This window comes from Petromyzon marinus, chromosome 16 (genome assembly GCF_048934315.1).
Source record: "Petromyzon marinus isolate PM22_M1 ecotype Great Lakes invasive population chromosome 16, UKy_Petmar_22M1.pri1.0, whole genome shotgun sequence".
Lineage (NCBI taxonomy): Eukaryota > Metazoa > Chordata > Hyperoartia > Petromyzontiformes > Petromyzontidae > Petromyzon > Petromyzon marinus.
Genome location: NC_133682.1, coordinates 337,864 through 355,754, shown reverse-complemented (window position 1 = coordinate 355,754; position 17,891 = coordinate 337,864). Strand labels below are relative to the sequence as shown.

General features: G+C 53.3%; 1 protein-coding gene and 1 long non-coding RNA gene across 2 annotated transcripts; both read right to left on the bottom strand.

The window, feature by feature from the left end:
• Positions 1-924: 924 nt before the first annotated feature.
• On the bottom strand, positions 925-4,001 carry LOC142924723 (uncharacterized). Its single transcript, XR_012941792.1, has 2 exons — positions 2,125-4,001; positions 925-1,126 (listed from the first exon to the last, which is right to left on the bottom strand). It is a non-coding gene; the product is annotated as an uncharacterized LOC142924723 (long non-coding RNA).
• A 2,031-nt stretch (positions 4,002-6,032) lies between these two features.
• Positions 6,033-10,556, bottom strand: LOC116943044 (fibroblast growth factor 1-like). Its single transcript, XM_032955661.2, has 3 exons — positions 9,775-10,556; positions 8,207-8,310; positions 6,033-7,830 (listed from the first exon to the last, which is right to left on the bottom strand). The coding sequence occupies exons 1-3, from the start codon at positions 9,938-9,940 to the stop codon at positions 7,642-7,644; spliced, it is 459 nt and encodes a 152-aa protein (XP_032811552.1). The 5' UTR covers positions 9,941-10,556; the 3' UTR covers positions 6,033-7,641.
• Positions 10,557-17,891: the final 7,335 nt, after the last annotated feature.

Here is a 17,891-nt window from a genome sequence, read left to right as displayed (position 1 = left end):
CACTCGCGCCCCGTGGAGGCAGCAGGCGGCGCTCGCGACTGTAAACACAGAAAATACTGCGAGCCTGACTTTGCTGATGAGACACTGAAAGTCGAAACCGTTACCGAGCTTTGCTCGTGTTGAACACATGCTGCTGAAATTATGCACTCCCATAAAGAAGGCCGTGTGGCTGATGAGATGTATAGAACGTGATTACATTTCTTTTGTGGGTGGAGGGACAGCTAGATAGCATCCATCTCAGCTCTCAGCCATTCCCCAAGAAACGACTTTGACTTTCGTGAGCGAGGCCGAAGCGTGGTCCGGGGCTGCCACTTGGCGGCCGAGCGGAGCAACTGCGCTCCGTCCCCGGCTCCGCTCCCTCGCGCTGCTCCATGAGGCTCATCCCTCATTAACAACACTCATGTGCAGGCAGTACGCCTCCTCCACATAGCTCTCCCTCCATATACAGACATAACGGTATATTGTTTTACACTTCCAATCGGCCACACGACCTTCTCAGGAGTGCATCTTATCTCAGCAGCAACGGCGAGGCCGCCTGTGGGACTCATGATGACAATGGCCGGACCGTGTCCTCCACTCGGATCGCGACGCGAACCACACCGATCAGCAGCAGCAGCTGGGGCGTCTGGTGGAGGGTAGAAGGCGCTGGCGAGGCGTGGTGCTCGTGGTGGAGGTGGCGTCAATGGCTGTGGCCATGATGACTCATTGATCGTCTTTGTGTTGTCAAAATGCCAGATGAGGCCCCCACTGCACCGCATGTGGTGGGGTAAAGTGTGGGTATGCGAGGTGGCTATTCACGTCGTGATGCAGCGATGGGGTGGATGGTAACAGCACGGGACCGCGAGGGATGAGGATGGCTTGGGGAGGCCCTCATCCAGCAGTTGATAGACAATGGCCGATGAAGATGATTCACAACTCAAATACTAGAGGAATGGGGAAGATGTTATTCAATTTCTGAAACTTCAAAAAATTATCACGGGTAATATTTTCAATTGTGATTTGCAAAGATCGTCATCGGTGGTGCACAGCTCATCATCGACATCAAAGGTCCTCGGTGAGCTCCGGTCAGAGAAGTCGTGGCTCGACGCTGTACGTTGATGAGCACTCCAGACAGCTCCGTGACTCACTGACTCACAGACATACAGACAAAGTTCACTGCAATAAACATTTACCATAAAAAGGCAAAGACCCCCCGTGTCGCCCACATATATTGTTGTGGTAAGTTTGTTTTATATTTTTATATATTTAACGTGGAAAATACTTGAGATAGACACATGTCGCTTGCAAGCGTTTTTCGCAGGGAGTGGGTTGACGCATTCATCATCTAGCGACACACAATGACAGACAGGCGACCCCCGCACCTAGACCTCATTGGTTCTTAGACCACGGTTGTAAGTTTAGCCGTCGTAAGTAGAATCCTTATTGCCCATAGGCGCAATGTTATACATTGGGGTTCCGTTCCTGGAAACCCATTACGTACCATAAAAAATAACAAAATTGACCACGAAAATAAATTAAAATAACCCTAATAAACATTTATTGTAAGTTAACCTTTAACAAAATGTATTAAGTAAAAACAGACTTAGATTTGAAAATTCTTACGTATGTTTCTGCATGTACATCACATTTCCTCTTCTCAGACGTAGCGAAAGGCGAATTTTCTTCAAAATGTGAAGACACTTTACAAAGAAGTGAAGAGCGTTGAGATCGAGATGGGTTTGCTCCAGGCACAGCTGCACACTGTCGGGCTATACTGTACGTATGCATACGCAGCAGTGCCATCTAGCGACGAGTGCGCATTGCATGCGCACACTCGTCCATCGACTCGGCGTCAGTAGCAGTCGTAGTCTCGTAGATACAAATTTTGGTCGTTTCTGTGGGGGCCTTACTATAAGAAAGGTCGTAAAAGCGGGGGTCGCAAGTCGAGGAGGCGTGAGTCGGGGTCACCTGTATATAGACCCACACAAAGATCTCCCGTATACCCTTTAACAGAGTCTTGGGGCAAGTGCTATTATAACAGATCGATGTGGTCCTTCTTCATTGCATCTCTATGAGCTACGGTGAAGAAACATTGACCGACGTTGTGTATGTTTTATTTGTACTTATGTACCGCTGCCAACGCACCATCATCGATTAATTTGGTGGCGCACGTGGCAGCCTGTAATCCAGCACCGTCGAAGCAGCCAGGGTTGGTGGATCGTGCAGACGTGGCCGTCGAGAAGGCGGTATAGCAAAGTTGGGACTACACCTGTTCCATCTGTACGGGATATCGTGTGTCCCCATTGCACGCATCGGTTTTCTCTCTTTGCGGGAGCGAGCGACTCCGGTGCGGTGCGGTACAAGTTGGCATCGTTCTTGTTGTTACCGGTCACGAGCTGATGTTCTGGCAGAAGGAAAGGGCCAGGTGTGAGGGGCCACAGGTCGAGCGCGCGAAGTGGCAGGGCGCGCGATCTCTGCCACTCAGGAGGGGCGCGTGGCGAGGCCACCAATTCGCGGGCCCCCAGACAGCTCGCCCAGGCGGGCCCTGCGCGTCGCGGGGCTCGCTTGAGTCATCGACGGCGCCTCGCTGCGAGCTCCCTGTTCCGCGTGACAAGGCCGTGTTTGTCTCTCTCGCGCAGCCACTTCCTCGCCCAGGGGCAGCGAAGGAAGGCGGTGGCGGGCGATCACAGACACCCACATTGATGTCTCGACCTCTACCGGGCACCACGGCGCATAGGTGTTTGCACAGAAGGCCCGCGGGGAGGGGTTCGCTTCGGGTTCAGTTCCAATGGTGTGGGTTCTGGAGACGTCTCACGTCAAGCTGCTGTTGTTGTTACCGAGGGTGAGATCTCGAGAGAGCAGGCGAAGGAGTCTCCTTCACAAGAGTCAGTCTTGTCACCACATCGACAAAAAGCAAATATATTCAAATAGAGCACAACAGTTAAACAAATAGAAGTTAGGGTAAAACAACTGCGCTAGCGATGAGATATTAAACAATGCACGAACACAAATAAATATTAAATTAACTTTCCAGAAGAAAAATGTGTTTCTAAAACTAATCAGACAAGATCCATGGTGAGTATTGCACAGCGACCTGAGCAATCTGTGCCCTATCTGGTCCGTCCTAGAGTCGGGGCTACTCACGGCTCCTCGCGCCGTCGTCGGACCGGATAGACCACGGACCCGGCAGCACGGGGGGTCCCAGCAGCACGGGGGTCCAACGGGAGGCAGCAGGGATCTGAATCCCCCTCGCCCCTGCTCCCCATCACTCCCACTCACCCCTCCACCCACAGGTCCCTCACTCCAATCGTCTCCATGAGAACGGCTTGTCCAGCCCCCCCCCCCCTCCTCATCTCCCCTCCTCCTTCTGACAACGAAGGCTTTGTTCTCCATGTGTTTGTGTTTTACTGCGGATAAAAGGCTGAGCGCTGTGAGCCGTGAATGCACGAAGAGTCCCACAGCCCCTCCCCCCACTCCTCCCCGCCCCCACCCCCACCACACGCTCCGTCTTCCATCTGGACGCCTGGAACAGGTCCAGGGAGCCCCGCTCCGTGGCCCCGTGAGCCGTGAAGAGTCGCCAGGAGCCGGGACCCACAGCGTGGGGAGGCTCCTCTTACCCCTCCCAATCCCCACCGCCAGCCCCTCCCCCATTACGGGTGCAGCGTTTTACTCCTTAGAGCCAAATATAAAAATGGATTCAGCTCCTTCTACTCCAGACGCACACGCGCACACACAACAACCGTCGTTCGCCACTGGGTAACGGTGATGTCACCATGGCGCTTGTGCCAGGATAGGTGCACGTGAAGTGTACATACGAAACATAAACATGCACGTATAAAGGTAAACATAAATACGCACATGCGCGCGTACACACACGCACGTGCACACACGTCCATACACACACACGTTCATACACACGCTCACACACACGTGCACACACACACGTGCACACACATATCCGTCCCGGGAACTCGAAGCGACTCCGCGCAGGAGAAAGCGACATCCGAACACCCCCCCCCCCCCCCCCCAGGCCACGTGTTTTGTTCTGACCCTGAGAATCCCCCCCCCCCACGCCACCTGGCTCGCCCACACTCACACACAGGTGTCGCTTTACCTGGGGGAGCGGGTGGGGTGGGGGAGGGGGTGTGGAGGGTGAGGAATGTCGCGGCGCGTCGCGCTCCTTCGTGGCTCCATGTCAAGCGGCTCGAGAGTTCATCCGCAGAGAGGGAGTGCCTCGGAGAGTTCACGTCCTCGACTCGTACCCTCTCCTCTCTCTTCTCGCGCACTCACTTTAGTCATGCACATTCTGCTCGGACTCTCGTCGCTTTAAACACACACAAACACTCCGGCTATTCGCCACTAAGTGCCGGTAATGTCACCACGGCGCTCGTGCCAGGCCAGATGTACCTTGAAGCCACGTGAAGGGTGGAAGGCCCGCTGGCAGGAGGTCACGGGGCAGACCCAGGTGCCACGGGTCGACTGACTGAGATGACTGGCAGATGCACCACCTGTGCTCCTCACTGTGCAACCTTGCTGCGTTTTAGCTGCCCGGCGCTCCGCTCGTTGTTGTGAGCGTCACTCCTCTTCCCTCTGCTCCCTCCAACTGCCCAGTAGCAGCGTCCTTCACGAGCCTCTTCCATAGAGGACGATCTTGAAACCGCAAGTACCGGTCATTGGCAAGTCCACTCAGCTCCAAATCGTCTTGTACCGCGTCAGTCCATCTCTTCTCTAGCCCGTGCTCTTCCCGCTTAGCCCGATCTATCCGGCCAGGCAGTGGCTTGGCATGCGGGCTACATGACTCAGCCAGCGCAACCTTGTCTGCCGGAGTATCTCACCGATGGGACTAATCAGATCTTTCAAGGATGTTTTAAATCGGCGCAGATATTCTTTCAAAGGTGTCCACATAACTGTGGCCGAGACAACCCGAAGCTTCGTGTGTAACGACAGGTGAGGTAGCTTCCACACAGCATTATGCAGCTGATGAAAATGTCACTCGACTGGATTGGGTGTCATAAGTAACTTCTCTACTAATGATAATATTAATATTTACCAGATCAAGCATTCATAACATCGTTGACAAATAGGGAGCCATCCCTTGACCGCACCTGGATATCAATGAGCCTCCCATTGTATCTGCACCAGATGCAAATTGCACCGGAACATCCATGGAAAACTTCACGAACTACGGGGTAAGATATGTTAAACAGTGTAGGGGCCTGAGGACATCCCTGTCGTACCCCACCATCCTGAAGGTCCTTAATGATTGTGAGCAGAGGGTCAGAGACCCCGAAAGCACAAATAAGCCTTGACTTGGACAATAAAGCAGAAATGTAGGTCTTGTTGAAATTCCTTACACCTCGGCTGCAGCAGACGCAACCCGCGACTGCCACTCATCCTTGCAGTGCCGCACAGCTCTCCAAACCTCCAAGCGAAGGCTGTGATAAGCCTCCTCATTCTCCGATGTGGGATGTTGTAGTAGGCGGTATGAGTGGACCTGTTGCTTTCTCTCATCTCGCTGGAACACCTCCTCCTTTAGCCAGTGTTTCTATAGAGGTCTGGACTGCAGACCCAAAGCAGCCAACGCAGCTGCATGAACCACAGTCCTGAACGTCACCCATTTCCCATCGCTATCAGGAGGAGGGAGGGGTGATGCCAACCCCAGCTGCAAGCGATGATGAAATCCTCAATGCAAACTGTTATCAGTCAGCCGAGACCAGGCTGTTGTGGGTTTGAATGGGGTCCTAGGTGGACGCCCACCACCACAGACAAGAAAAAAGATCTCCCGATAGCCTTGGCAGACTTTTGGGGCAAGTGCTGTGAGAACCTATCAAGGCCGACACGGCACACGAGGGGGTCAGTGGCCAACACCATGCCTGGCCACCTTTCTCTCACCAGTGTTGATGTTTAGACACCACAACAGGTACTCATTTAAGGCTGAGTAGACCTAAGGTAGGCCCAGTACCGATTTAATTTATTCTACACTGATGTTGCCCAGGTTCGGAGTGTAATGCTCTGACCACTGGACCACCACTCCTCGCACAGACAGAGACTCGTTCAGCGCTTGGCGACTATGTATTAACCCTAAATCATAACGCGCGAATGTACACATCACGGTAATGCCTCCGTTACAACAAACAATAATAATAAGTTACTTCTACCCGCGAAGCATGTTCCCCACAGCGAACGACATCGCCATCGCGTCACCCGCTCGCAGGCACGCAATGCGTCCTCTGTGGGAACGTCGCCATCAGACATGGTCATCTAAAATACAGGTTTTTTAGGTTAGATAAAATATAAAAACAGACATGGTCAATCCGCTGCTCAAGCGGACAGCAGCAAGCAGCACTATTAATGATGTAATATACAAGAGTTTAACACGCTTCCTGAATTCAGCAAGATTATTGATGGAGCTGACGGAAACGAGATGACTACGATGATAATGGTGAGAGAGGGAATTCCACTGCAGCAGTGTGGAGAGAAGAAGCCAAAAGAGAAGTGAGGTGCCCCGCAAGGTGGTAAGAGGGGTGGGAGGATGGGTGAGTGGGTGGGTGAATAAGTACATTTATAAACGCGCAACTCTTATAATCTAGATTACCACGAGTGCACACTATGTACACATTTCAAGCTCTATGACACAGTTCTGTGTTGCATCTTCTAACTGAACTGGTGAAATGTCTCAAACATGGCGCAACGGCAGTGAGTTCCAGGCCGATGGACTGCTGAGGAGGTGCTTGAGAGGTTGGGTGAATAGGTGAGTGGGTGGGTGAGTAGGTGAGTGGGAGAGTGGGTGAGTCCGAGGCCGATGGACCACTGCGCGGTCACCATAAAGAATGCGACGATTGACAGTGCAGTGTACCGGCACGCACCACGTGTCCATCAGAGAGCGTGGAGTGCCTTGTTGTGACCTGCAGTGTGGTGGTTGAACACAGTGAGATGGCTGAGATGACACAGTCTGTGTGTCTGGTAGACCGAGTCCTCAACACGGGTGGAGGAATCTAAATGAGTGAAGTACACGGGAACAGTAACCATGGTAGTAGTAGTAGTAGCGACTGGCCGCCGGTGAGTGGGCCGGAGTTAATCAGGGACGCCGATCGCAGTCTTGGGGTGCACGCTCTGTCAATGCCCTCGCTGTTTGTCGCGCGAGGGCTCAACGCGTCGGGGGTTCGTGGCGCCCCTCGTGTCGCCGGTGACCGCGGTGTCGCGACTCACCGAGCGGGTTGCTGTCGCTCGGCGGTCGAGTCCGCCTCCAGCGCGAGCGGCAACCGGTCGCGCAATTGAGACCGGTTGCGAGTCGAGCTGATTGGCCGCGCGCAACCGAATCATGGCGCACAGGCCGCGTGGTGCCGGCGTTAGAACCGCATCGCAGGCACCGGCGGGAGGGCGGCAGCCGTGCGGTTCAGGGGTTCAGGAGACCCCCACAACCCCCGCCCCCCACACAGGGGCCGCAATACCCTTGTGGTGGGGGGCGCTGCTAAGGGGCCCTCTGTCAGACCCAAATTTGGCGACATCCACGTGCTCAGTTCTGCGGTCGGCAGCTGGGGACGCGCAGGGGCTGGGGACGCAGGGGCGGGGGTGGTGCGTGAGCGGCGATGGCCTGCCGGCTGCCTGGTCTCTCACTCACACCGGGCCGGGTGACAAAAAGGGCGGGGGGGGCAGGGCCCTTCACTGCACGGGCCTAGGCAGGAAGTGCACGGCCTTCTGCCCGCGGGCCGTCTTCGGGCCCGGCTTGGCGCGGCCGCTGCGCTTGATGCCCACGTACCAGCGCCAATCGGCGTACTTCTCAGAGCAGTACGTGCTGTAGAAGTTCTCCTCCAGCGTCTCGATGAAGTAGCACTCGTCATTTATGGCCTCCTGAAGAGGAGAGAGGAGGGGGGGGGAGCGTGAAGAGGCGTGGATCCCTCGTGCACAGTGCCCGAGTGAGGCAGACACCCTCCACCATCCCCCCCACAGACGCCCCTCCATTCCATTCTGCCCCCCCTCCACCCATAGACCCCCTCTCTCTCTTCCCACGCTGCCAGGAATAGCAGGACGAGACAGGAATTAGGGTGGTGTGGTGAGTGGTGAAGTGAGTGGTGAGCTGAGAGGCTGGTGAAGTGAGTGGTGATCTCAGAAAGCAGTGAACTGAGTGGTAGGTGAGCCGAGTGGGTGGTGAGATGAATGGTGAGCCGAGGGAATGGTGAGCTGAGTGGTGAGCCGAGGAAGTGGTGAGCTGAGTGGAGTGCCTCACCGCCCCGTACAGGTGTCCCTCCGTGCTCATGGCGAGGAACCTCTCGGCGCAGAGCCCACGGATCGTCACCACCCCGCGGCGCACCGCCTGCAGCTGCAGAACGGCTGCACAGACACAGACAAAGGTCCACCGTGCGGTCTCACAGACCGTGGGGGCAAGTGCTGCCAGCGATCACCGAACAGGGCTGGCACGGCGCACCAGGGGGCGAGATGCGAATTTCGGGAATTCCCAAAGCAGCATTCCAGCCCACGGTGATTCATGACCACGGCGTGTGGTACAACTACGCGACCACTACCACCACCACTACCACCACCACTACGTATTGGCACTGTTGTTGTAACTTTATGACCCACCCCTACTGCACAGCTGTGAAAAAGAGCTTCATAGCTCATCGGATTTCTCCCGGATAAATAAAGATTCTGATTCTGAACCACCACGACAACCACCATCACAAATACTACTACCGCCATAAAGACAAAGACCCCCGTGTAGCCGTTAACAGACTGTTGGGGCAGCACCAATAAAAGCCGAAATGGCACCTCAGGGGGCCGGTCGTCAGCACTACGCCCGGCCGCCTTTGTCTCCCGAGTGGCAATTTTACACACCGCGCCAGGTACTACCACCACCACAAACACCATAACAATCACCAACTACAACCTACACACCACCACCGTCATTATCCACTGTCAACAACATCGTCAACTATCATCGTCCACTACTATCACCACCATTCACTACCATCATCAACGACTATCACTATACACTATTATCATCATCCACTATTATCATCATCCACCCATCTCACGAATCATCGCCGTGACATTGGACCCGGGCCACGCGTCACCTCCTGCACCGCTTACAGCAGCAGCATAATCATCATCAGCAGCAGCATCATCAGCAGCTGCAACAGCAGCATCATCATCAGCAGCAGTATCATCAGCAGCAGAGGCGTAGGCAGATATATCACTGTACTCATGTCACACGTGTACTCACTCATGTCACACGTGTACTCACTCATGTCACACGTGTACTCATCAAATGTGCTGTTGTCACTCGAGGAGGCTCTTTGGTGGGCACTGTCACTGGCACACATTCGGACTGACGCCCTCTGACTTACACACTGACACTCGTGATTGACACTGACACATTTACTGACACTATATCACTAAAACTATATAACTCTCTGGCACGCTAACACGTTCATATGTTGAACTCTTTTGCACCGTACGTAGCCAACCGTGAAAATCGGAGGTGCGGGGGAAGGACACGAAATTTAACACCCAAAATAGTTTTAACGAAATGAGTTTTCAATTTATATTTAAAAGTGCTTAGCTCCAGTGCAACACAAAGACCGGTACACAATGTGTCAGTGACACTCTCTCAGTGACACACTGACACAAACACTGTAATTAGCGGACACCATGCCCGTGAGTGACAACCACAAACTCTGTAACTAACCCACTCTCACAGTCACACTTCCCATGAGAGACACTGCGTGAGTCACAAACACTCTGCTCCACTCGCACACGCTGCCCGTGTGTGAGTGGCACGTCCGCGCCGCGTAGTACCGTGGGGCTCGTTCTCGTCCTGGGTGCCACTCACGGTGCCGTCCCCCAGGATCTGGAGGTGGTGGCCCGCGCTGCGGCAGTAGAGGCGCCGTGGCTCCTTGAAACTGCCGGGGAACACGGGCCCCGCGGGGACCACGGGCAGCGTGCCGATGTGGCCCACCTCCATCCCGGGACCCTGCTCTCCGCTCCTGATGATGCTGATGATACTGGTGCCGAGGGTGGTGTTGCTGCTCCGAGTGGTGATGATGTTGCTTTGATGACTGATATTTGCTGCTCGTTATGCTGCTGATGATTATTCTGCAACGGATGTTGCTGTTAATGGGGATGAACCCTGCTGATTCTGCGAATCATTATGCTGCTACTTGTTGATTATTTATGTTGCTTTCTGCTGCTGCTAGCACTGCTGCTGATTATACTGCTGCTGATGGTGCTGGCGACACCTGTTGCTGCTACTGCTGCAGACTACACTCCTTGCAGCTGCTGACCCTGCTGCTCTTGCTGCCGCCTAGAGTCGTTCGCGACTCTTCCTCCTGGGTCGCGCTCCGTTCGCGACTTCGCACGCAGGGAGGTGAATGGAGGTGGCTAAGAAGGAAGGGACAGACAGTCGCCCGCGTCGCCCTTTTAATTGCGGCCTCGACTCAGGGGGAAATCACTCAAGACATCACCCACCGCATTTTCCAGGCGCAGTGGCGACGCCTCGCTCACTTCGAGCCTCCTCCGTGCCCAGCCTCACCGCACGCCTCGGAGGCTCGGAGAGGGCAGGGACGGGGATGGGGAACGCGGGGCAAGGACGGCGCCACGGGGCGGAGCTGTGACGCGCATACCGAGGGTGCGTCACGGGCCCGTGCGCTCCTCCTCCACACACCCCCTCCATCCTCCTCACTCCCTCCTCCTTCACCTCAATCCTCCTCCAAATCCTCATAGCTCCCTCCCACCTCCTCCCCATCCTCCATCCTCCTCCCCATCCCACTCTCTGGATCTCAGCCAACTCCGGGTTCAGAGGCTGCTCCCAACTGTAGAGAGGGCCGAGCGAGTGCGTGAGTACCCTCTGTCCAAATGTAAACATTCACAAACAACACGCACACACGGACACAAAGAGATAGGTCCCCCGTATAGACGTCAAGAGGCAATTGGGCAAGTGCTGTTAACTAGCACCGATGAAGGCCGGCAAGGCATAAGAGGGGGTGAGTGGCAGCACCACGCCCGGCCGCCTTTGTCTTCCCAGTGCTGATATTTACACATTGCACTAGGTACTAATTTAATGTTGATTCGATATAGGGGAGTCGCAGAACAAGTTCAGATAATCGTCACTGGTATTGACCGTGTCCAGGAATGGAAACCGGATCGCCGGGTTCGGAGCACAAAGTGTGCTAACCGATGCGCCACCGCTCTCCATTATACTGCACACACCCCACACGCCACTCGCACACACTGCACAATCACACTACCCACACCACACCTCCAGCAGCCTTCACCACAGTGCCACAGCTCATCATCGAGAGGTCACCGGGTCACGCCCCCCATCACTGTGGCCCCCACTCCCGCAACTGTCGCTGTCGCACGGCAGCTTCATCTGTGAAGAAGCGCGGGACCCATCCCGTGGCCTCCCCACAATGGGAGCCACGTGTGTGCGTGTGAGTGGGGAGAGGTAGTGTGTGTGTGTGTGAGTGGGGAGAGGTAGTGTGTGTGTGTGTGCGTGTGAGTGGGGAGAGGTAGTGTGTGTGTGTGCGTGTGAGTGGGGAGCGGTAGTGTGTGTGTCTGCGTGTGAGTGGGGAGCGGTAGTGTGTGTGTGTGTGCGTGTGAGTTGGGAGCGGTAGTGTGTGTGTGTGTGCGTGTGAGTGGGGAGAGGTAGTGTGTGCGTGTGAGTGGGGAGCGGTAGTGTGTGTGTGAGTGGGGAGCGGTAGTGTGTGTGTGAGTGGGGAGCGGTAGTGTGTGTGTGTGCGTGTGAGTGGGGAGAGGTAGTGTGTGTGCGTGTGAGTGGGGAGCGGTAGTGTGTGTGTCTGCGTGTGAGTGGGGAGCGGTAGTGTGTGTGTGTGCGTGTGAGTGGGGGGCGGTAGTGTGTGCGTGTCAGGGGGGGGGGGGTAGTGTGTGTGTTTGCGTGTGAGTGGGGGGCGGTAGTGTGTGTGTGAGTGGGGGGCGGTAGTGTGTGTGTGTAAGTGGGGGGCGGTAGTGTGTGTGTGCGTGTGAGTGGGGGGCGGTAGTGTAAGTGAGAGCGGTAGTGTGTGCGTGTGAGTGGGGGGGGGGGGCGGTAGTGTGAGTGGGGGGGCGGTAGTGTGAGTGGGGGGCGGTTGTGTGTGTGTGAGTGGGGGGGGGCGGTAGTGTGCGTGTGAGTGGGGGGGGCGGTAGTGTGAGTGGGGGGGCGGTAGTGTGAGTGGGGGGGGGCGGTAGTGTGCTTGTGAGTGGGGGGGGCGGTAGTGTGCGTGTGAGTGGGGGGCGGTAGTGTGCGTTTGAGTGGGGGGGCGGTAGTGTGCGTGTGAGTGGGGGGCGGTAGTGTGCGTGTGAGTGGGGGGGGCGGTAGTGTGCGTGTGAGTGGGGGGGGGGCGGTAGTGTGTGTGTGTGAGTGGGGGGGCGGTAGTGTGTGTGTGAGTGGGGGTGGGGGGGCGGTAGTGTGAGTGGGGGGGCGGTAGTGTGCTTGTGAGTGGGGGGGGGGGGGCGGTAGTGTGCGTGTGAGTGGGGGGCGGTAGTGTGCGTGTGAGTGGGGGGGGGGCGGTTGTGTGTGTGTGAGTGGGGGGGGCGGTAGTGTGTGTGTGAGTGGGGGGGGCGGTAGTGTGTGTGTGAGTGGGGGGGGGGGGGGCGGTTGTGTGTGTGTGAGTGGGGGGGGCGGTAGCGTAGTCGTAAGGAGCTGGAGCTGGGCCTCGTGTCTCACCACCTGGATACAGGCCCAGGGGATGAGGACTGGTTTTGTGTTTCAAGTTTATTTTGTTCACCCGGTGAGAACTCGAAAGGCCGTGATAGGATTCTCATTTGCAAAAGTAACCCGGCTCACCACAACTACAAAAGCAATCGCATCGAAACAAGTACAGCAACGAAGCAAATATAAATCAGTGCAAAAACAACAACGGCGGCGTTATTTACCAACATTGTGTCAACTTGGAACAGGTGAATGGGTGGGGGGCGGGTGGTGGTTGGAGGAGAGGGAGGGGGGGACTGATGGGGACATTTTTCTCCGGGTCCGAGATCTTGGGGCGGGGGGGGGGCTTGGGCCTCCAGAAACCTCTTCTCCGCACTGGGAGGTGGAGCCGGTGGGCTCCAGGAGGTGACAATGATCATGGATTCGACAGCAGCTGCAACCCCAACAGGTGGAGGAGGTCGGGGGATGAGCGACGTCTGGCGGTGGTGGCGGTGAGAGGCCAGGAAGGGGCCGAGAAGTGGAGCAAGCGCCTCGCGCAAAACGGAAGGTGGCGAGTTCAATTTCCTCCAGGGTGCTCTGCTCCTGTTCACAGGTCTGAGTTAGCGAGTCAGTGGTGGAAATTACACATTTCTATGCCGGGGATGAGTATATCCATTGGATATCAACTGTAAGTGTTTTCATATTTTTGTACTAAACGCGACTGGATGTCGCCCTTGCAAGAGAACGAAGCAGTGCTGCTCCATGGGTCTCAGTGGGTCCCTTCCATCTCTCATCTCAATGCACTCCTCGTTGAGGGTGTACTCGGCGCGCCCATCATCCCTCTGTACAACATCGATACAATTAAATCGACCTCGCCATAGGAATGTGGAATATCCCACCATGTGGCTGATGTGGCGTGTTAAAAAAAAACTCCACTTGCGTTTTGTATGGAGGGACAGCTATGGGAAGGAGGCGAAGTGTCTGATCGTTTAGTTGAGCAGGACATCCATTTAATTTTGGACTCAAATGTATGGCTTGTCCCCAATACCGGCAGTAAGAACCTCAAGTCTAGACACGGCACATCCCAATCGCGATTCGACGTACGGTACTGTATATCTTATTTCCTTCCTGGACTGGAATGGTTGTTTGGAAAGTGTTTGTAACCGGGAGAGGGATGAGGCTCGGGGAGGGGAGGAGGAACGCACGCACGTTGGAGTTTGAATTATTATTACTGGTTTTTAATCGCAGTTGAGCACCGGCCAAACGGCCCATCACGTAAAGCGGCCAAAGATGTGATAGATAAGTGAGAGCAGCGCGGTTCTTGATTTGAGCAAGGTTATTGTTGTGAGAGCTTGGGGGGATGGGAGAGGGGATTCCAAAGTGGAGCAGTGCGAGGAAAGAAACAAAGAGAGGTGCGGTGACCTTCTGTGTGGTGGTTGATTGAGTAAGTGTATTGTTGTGACCTTCTGTGTGGTGGTTGAGTGAGTAAGTGTATTGTTGTGACCTGCAGTGTGGTGACGGTTGACACACCGTGGATCGCTCGCCCTACGCATCAGCCGCAGTTAAGAAATGCGCACAGGGCGAATTGCTTCCCTTTGACATGAACCACAAGAAACACCGTGGCGGGGGATGTCATGGCATAGATATGCACACAATTCGCCTCCTTCACATCTTCATTTTTACACACATCCCATCAACCACACGGCCCTTGCCGGGAGCCAGGAAAACAAGGAACTATCCTCGCTTCCATCCCGAATGCAGACGGCACCAGCGGCTGCCTCTGAAGCCAGCGTCTTGGGTTCGAATTAGGGCTGTCGTCTGTCCGGGTTTGACGCAGGGAGATGGGAGACGCGGCGAGATGGGGGCCCAGGGGAAACGGGAGACGCGGGAAGATGGGAGACGCGGGGAGACACGGCGAAATGGGGGACCCGGGGAAATGGGAGACCCGGGGTGATGGAAGTCGTGGGGAGACACTGGAAGATGGATGACGCGGGAGAGCAGAGACGTGGGGCGACGGGAGATTTTGGGAGATGGGAGACGCTGCATCTCCCATATTTCCCATGTCTCCCACCGCCCCGTTTCTCCCCGCTCCGCCCGTCTCGCCAGTTTCCCTCCCGCATTTGCTCTGTGCCAACTTCCGCCGTCTCCGCGTGGTGGTGGCCATTGCGAGTCCAATTACACCCGGCGCATGGAGCGGTTCTCCTGGCGCCTAGCTCCAGAGCCAGGAGGCACGGGGGTGGAGGGGATAATAGGAACCCTTGGTCCCTTTGGGGGTATGAGGGGATCCTGGCTGATGAAGGCAGCAGGGAGAGAGGGGTTGGGAGGATGCTAGGAGATTGAAACCAGCTGAGTAAAACATGGAGTAATTATGTCGGCGATGCGGTCCAGCGGGAGCGCATTGTTGCAGAGGTTTGTGGCTCTAATCCCAGGCAAGCCGCCCTGGTTAATAATGTGGTGCGTATTCACCGTTTGCAAGAAAGATGCATTCCGAATGAGGAGTAATGAATTCCGTCGCCAGGTTACAAATTTGCCAAATGGAAAAAAATTACACCGCAAATTACTTAACTCAGTAACGCATACCAAATCATCGCCTCTGACTGCAAAAACCTGGCAGGACTCGGTGAGGCTTTCCTGGGTACCCCAAGTGTGTGTTCATGCAGCAGCTGACTCTGGGCTGCCAGTGAAGACGCGGGGTCTCCAGGTTGAAGACTGCCGTACAGAGGTCATGGGTCGATGATGTTCGTTCAAGTCCGAATCAATTTGTAAACGACGTGACGCATTCGCAGATCCATCTCCACGTGCAAAACAAGAGTGTGGCTTACACATCCCAACAGCCCACACACGTCCTCCTCCTGGGAAAGCGTAATGTCAGCGGCATTGATTAAAAACAAGCAAAACTCTGGACCAGTTTCAGGATTCAGTGATTGCCACCAGTCAGGCTTGCTTAAACCATCCAGCAGTGGATCGACACGAAGGCTGTGCGCGTGTTGTGCAGCTAGGTTTATTTTTATTTTATTTCAGTTAATTTATTTTGGTATAGCCCTGTGAGCCATTCGGCTCTTGAATCGGGTGCAACCACAACAAACAAAAACACAAAAACACAAACAAGAAAAACATCTTAGTAACTATGTGACTGTGCAAACAGAAAATCCATGAAAAAAACAGCAAAATATTCCTGAAAAAAGCACCGTACACCAACGCTGTGTGCAAAAAAATCCCAGTGGGATGCAAGTCAAACAACAACAACAACAACCATAAAAAAACTTAGATTAAGGCCATCAGTCTAACTCCGTACTTCAACAAAACAAACATGTCCAAACCAAAAACAACTTTTCGAAATCACCAAAAAATAAAGCCATAATTGCAACGTAACAGTGATCACAGGGACTGACCGAAATTTTACAATAAACTACATACATAACATGTAACAATAAATCCTAGAGCCATATCTGGCTGCATGAGTTACTCCACAACAACAGAAGCATCAGTCGGAGTATCACATTTTTCAATGCACCTTTAAGATCAGCACGCTAAATCAACATAGAGATAATACTTTGCAGCGTCATCCGGAGCGAAACATTTTATTTATTTTACGCCAATGAATAGCAGTGGCAGCCAGGGGTGTACAACTCCTCTAGAGCAGTTTTGAGAGAAGATCTCATTGGTAGCGATTCAAGTTGCAGTTTATTGGCAATAGCATTCCAGACCCTGGGGGCATCAATAGCAAAGGCCCTTCCTCCAGAGATGTTAAGTTTGACCCAATGTAGAGGTCACAGTGGTGAGTCCTATATGGGCAGTTCAATGTAAATCTTAAGCCCGAGTGATAGATGGAATCAAGCTTCTTCAGTACAGTACTTGGGGCTGATTTATACACTATGTCACAGTAGTCAAGTACAGGCAGTATGGTAGCTTTTATCAACTCCAAACAGAACATTGGGGGGAAGCAGTGCTTGCCGATACAGAAAACCAATATTTATTTTTGTCTTTTTACCAATATAATTAATGTGATCTTCAAAATTCAGTATTGAATCCAGGATGACCCCAAGATACTTACAGATCTTGACTTGCTCTATTTGATAATTAGTTAAGGAATGTAATTGGGGAAAAACAACTTCCTGCTTTAGTCCTGGTGAGAAGCATAGCACCTTGGTTTTGGAGGTATTCAGAACTAGTTTAAGAGCAACTAGCTGATGTTGTAGTTTGTTGAAATCACCCTATACTTAGCAATCACGTCATCCGGAGAGCGGCCAGCAGTAATCAATATCGTGTCATCTGCAAAAAGATTTACCCTGGAATGATCCAGGTCAGTGCCCAAGTCATTGACATAAAGAGAGAACAAAAGGGGGCCGAGGATGGAACCCTGTGGAACCCCTTTTGTTATCTTAACACTGTTTGACCTCCAACCATCTGTGAATACAGTTTGGGTTCGAGAAAAAAGGTAATTTTGTAACCATTTTACTGCGTTTTCGGAAAAACCGACTTTACTAAGCAGGGTGTTGTGGTTTACTGTATCAAAAGCTTTCGACAGGTCTAGAAAAAGACAGGTACAGTACTGCTTATTATCAAGGCTACTGTAAATGTGATTCAGAGTCTAATGCAGCAGATGTGGTGCTGTATTTTTTTTGGAACCCAGATTGTTTTAGATGTAGATTGTTGGTGGACAGGAAACTAATTTGGTAGGTCAATAATTTTTCAAAAATTTTCATCAACGGGGACAAAATTGAGATAGGTCGGTAGTTATTTGGATCATCTTTAGGGCCCCCTTTGTGAAGTGGACGGACGTAGGAATGTTTCCATTCTAGAGGAACTGATGCTTCTTTGATGTACAGGTTGAAAATATGGGCTATAGGTTTGTATATTAGGTGACCAACAGTTTGTAGAGCAAAGACGGAAACACTATCTGCTCCGGTAGAGGAGGATCCTTTGAAGTAGGACAGTTGTTTCAGAACATTACTTTCGTGGATTGGCTGGAAACTAAATTCGTTTAATGTTTGGACAGGGGTGTAGGAATTTGCATGAGCAGGGGTGACTCCCAATACATTATCAAAAAGATTACCAGCTTCAGAAAAATGAAGGTTAAAATTGTCAACTATTTTTTTGGGATCTGAAAAATATTCCCCATTTCGGTTAAGCTCAGTGGGCAGATTTTCTGTTTTGGATGCCTTTTCGATACATTTGATTGTTTTCCAATCCTGGCATTTCCATGTGATTCCAGGAGAGTGGAGGAAAAGTAGGCATTTTTTGCATGCCGTATTTTTTTGACGCATCTATTCCTTAAAATCCTGTA

What these genes read in the sequence shown, in the direction of transcription:
- LOC116943044 (XM_032955661.2), bottom strand. Translation starts at nt 9,940, where the DNA reads ATGGAGGTGGGCCACATCGGCACGCTGCCCGTGGTCCCCGCGGGGCCC. An exon ending in GGACGAGAACGAGCCCCACG is followed by an intron (nt 8,311 to 9,774) that starts GTACTACGCGGC and finishes GTGTCTGTGCAG; the next exon opens with CCGTTCTGCAGCTGCAGGCG. An exon ending in AGGGACACCTGTACGGGGCG is followed by an intron (nt 7,831 to 8,206) that starts GTGAGGCACTCC and finishes TCTCCTCTTCAG; the next exon opens with GAGGCCATAAATGACGAGTG.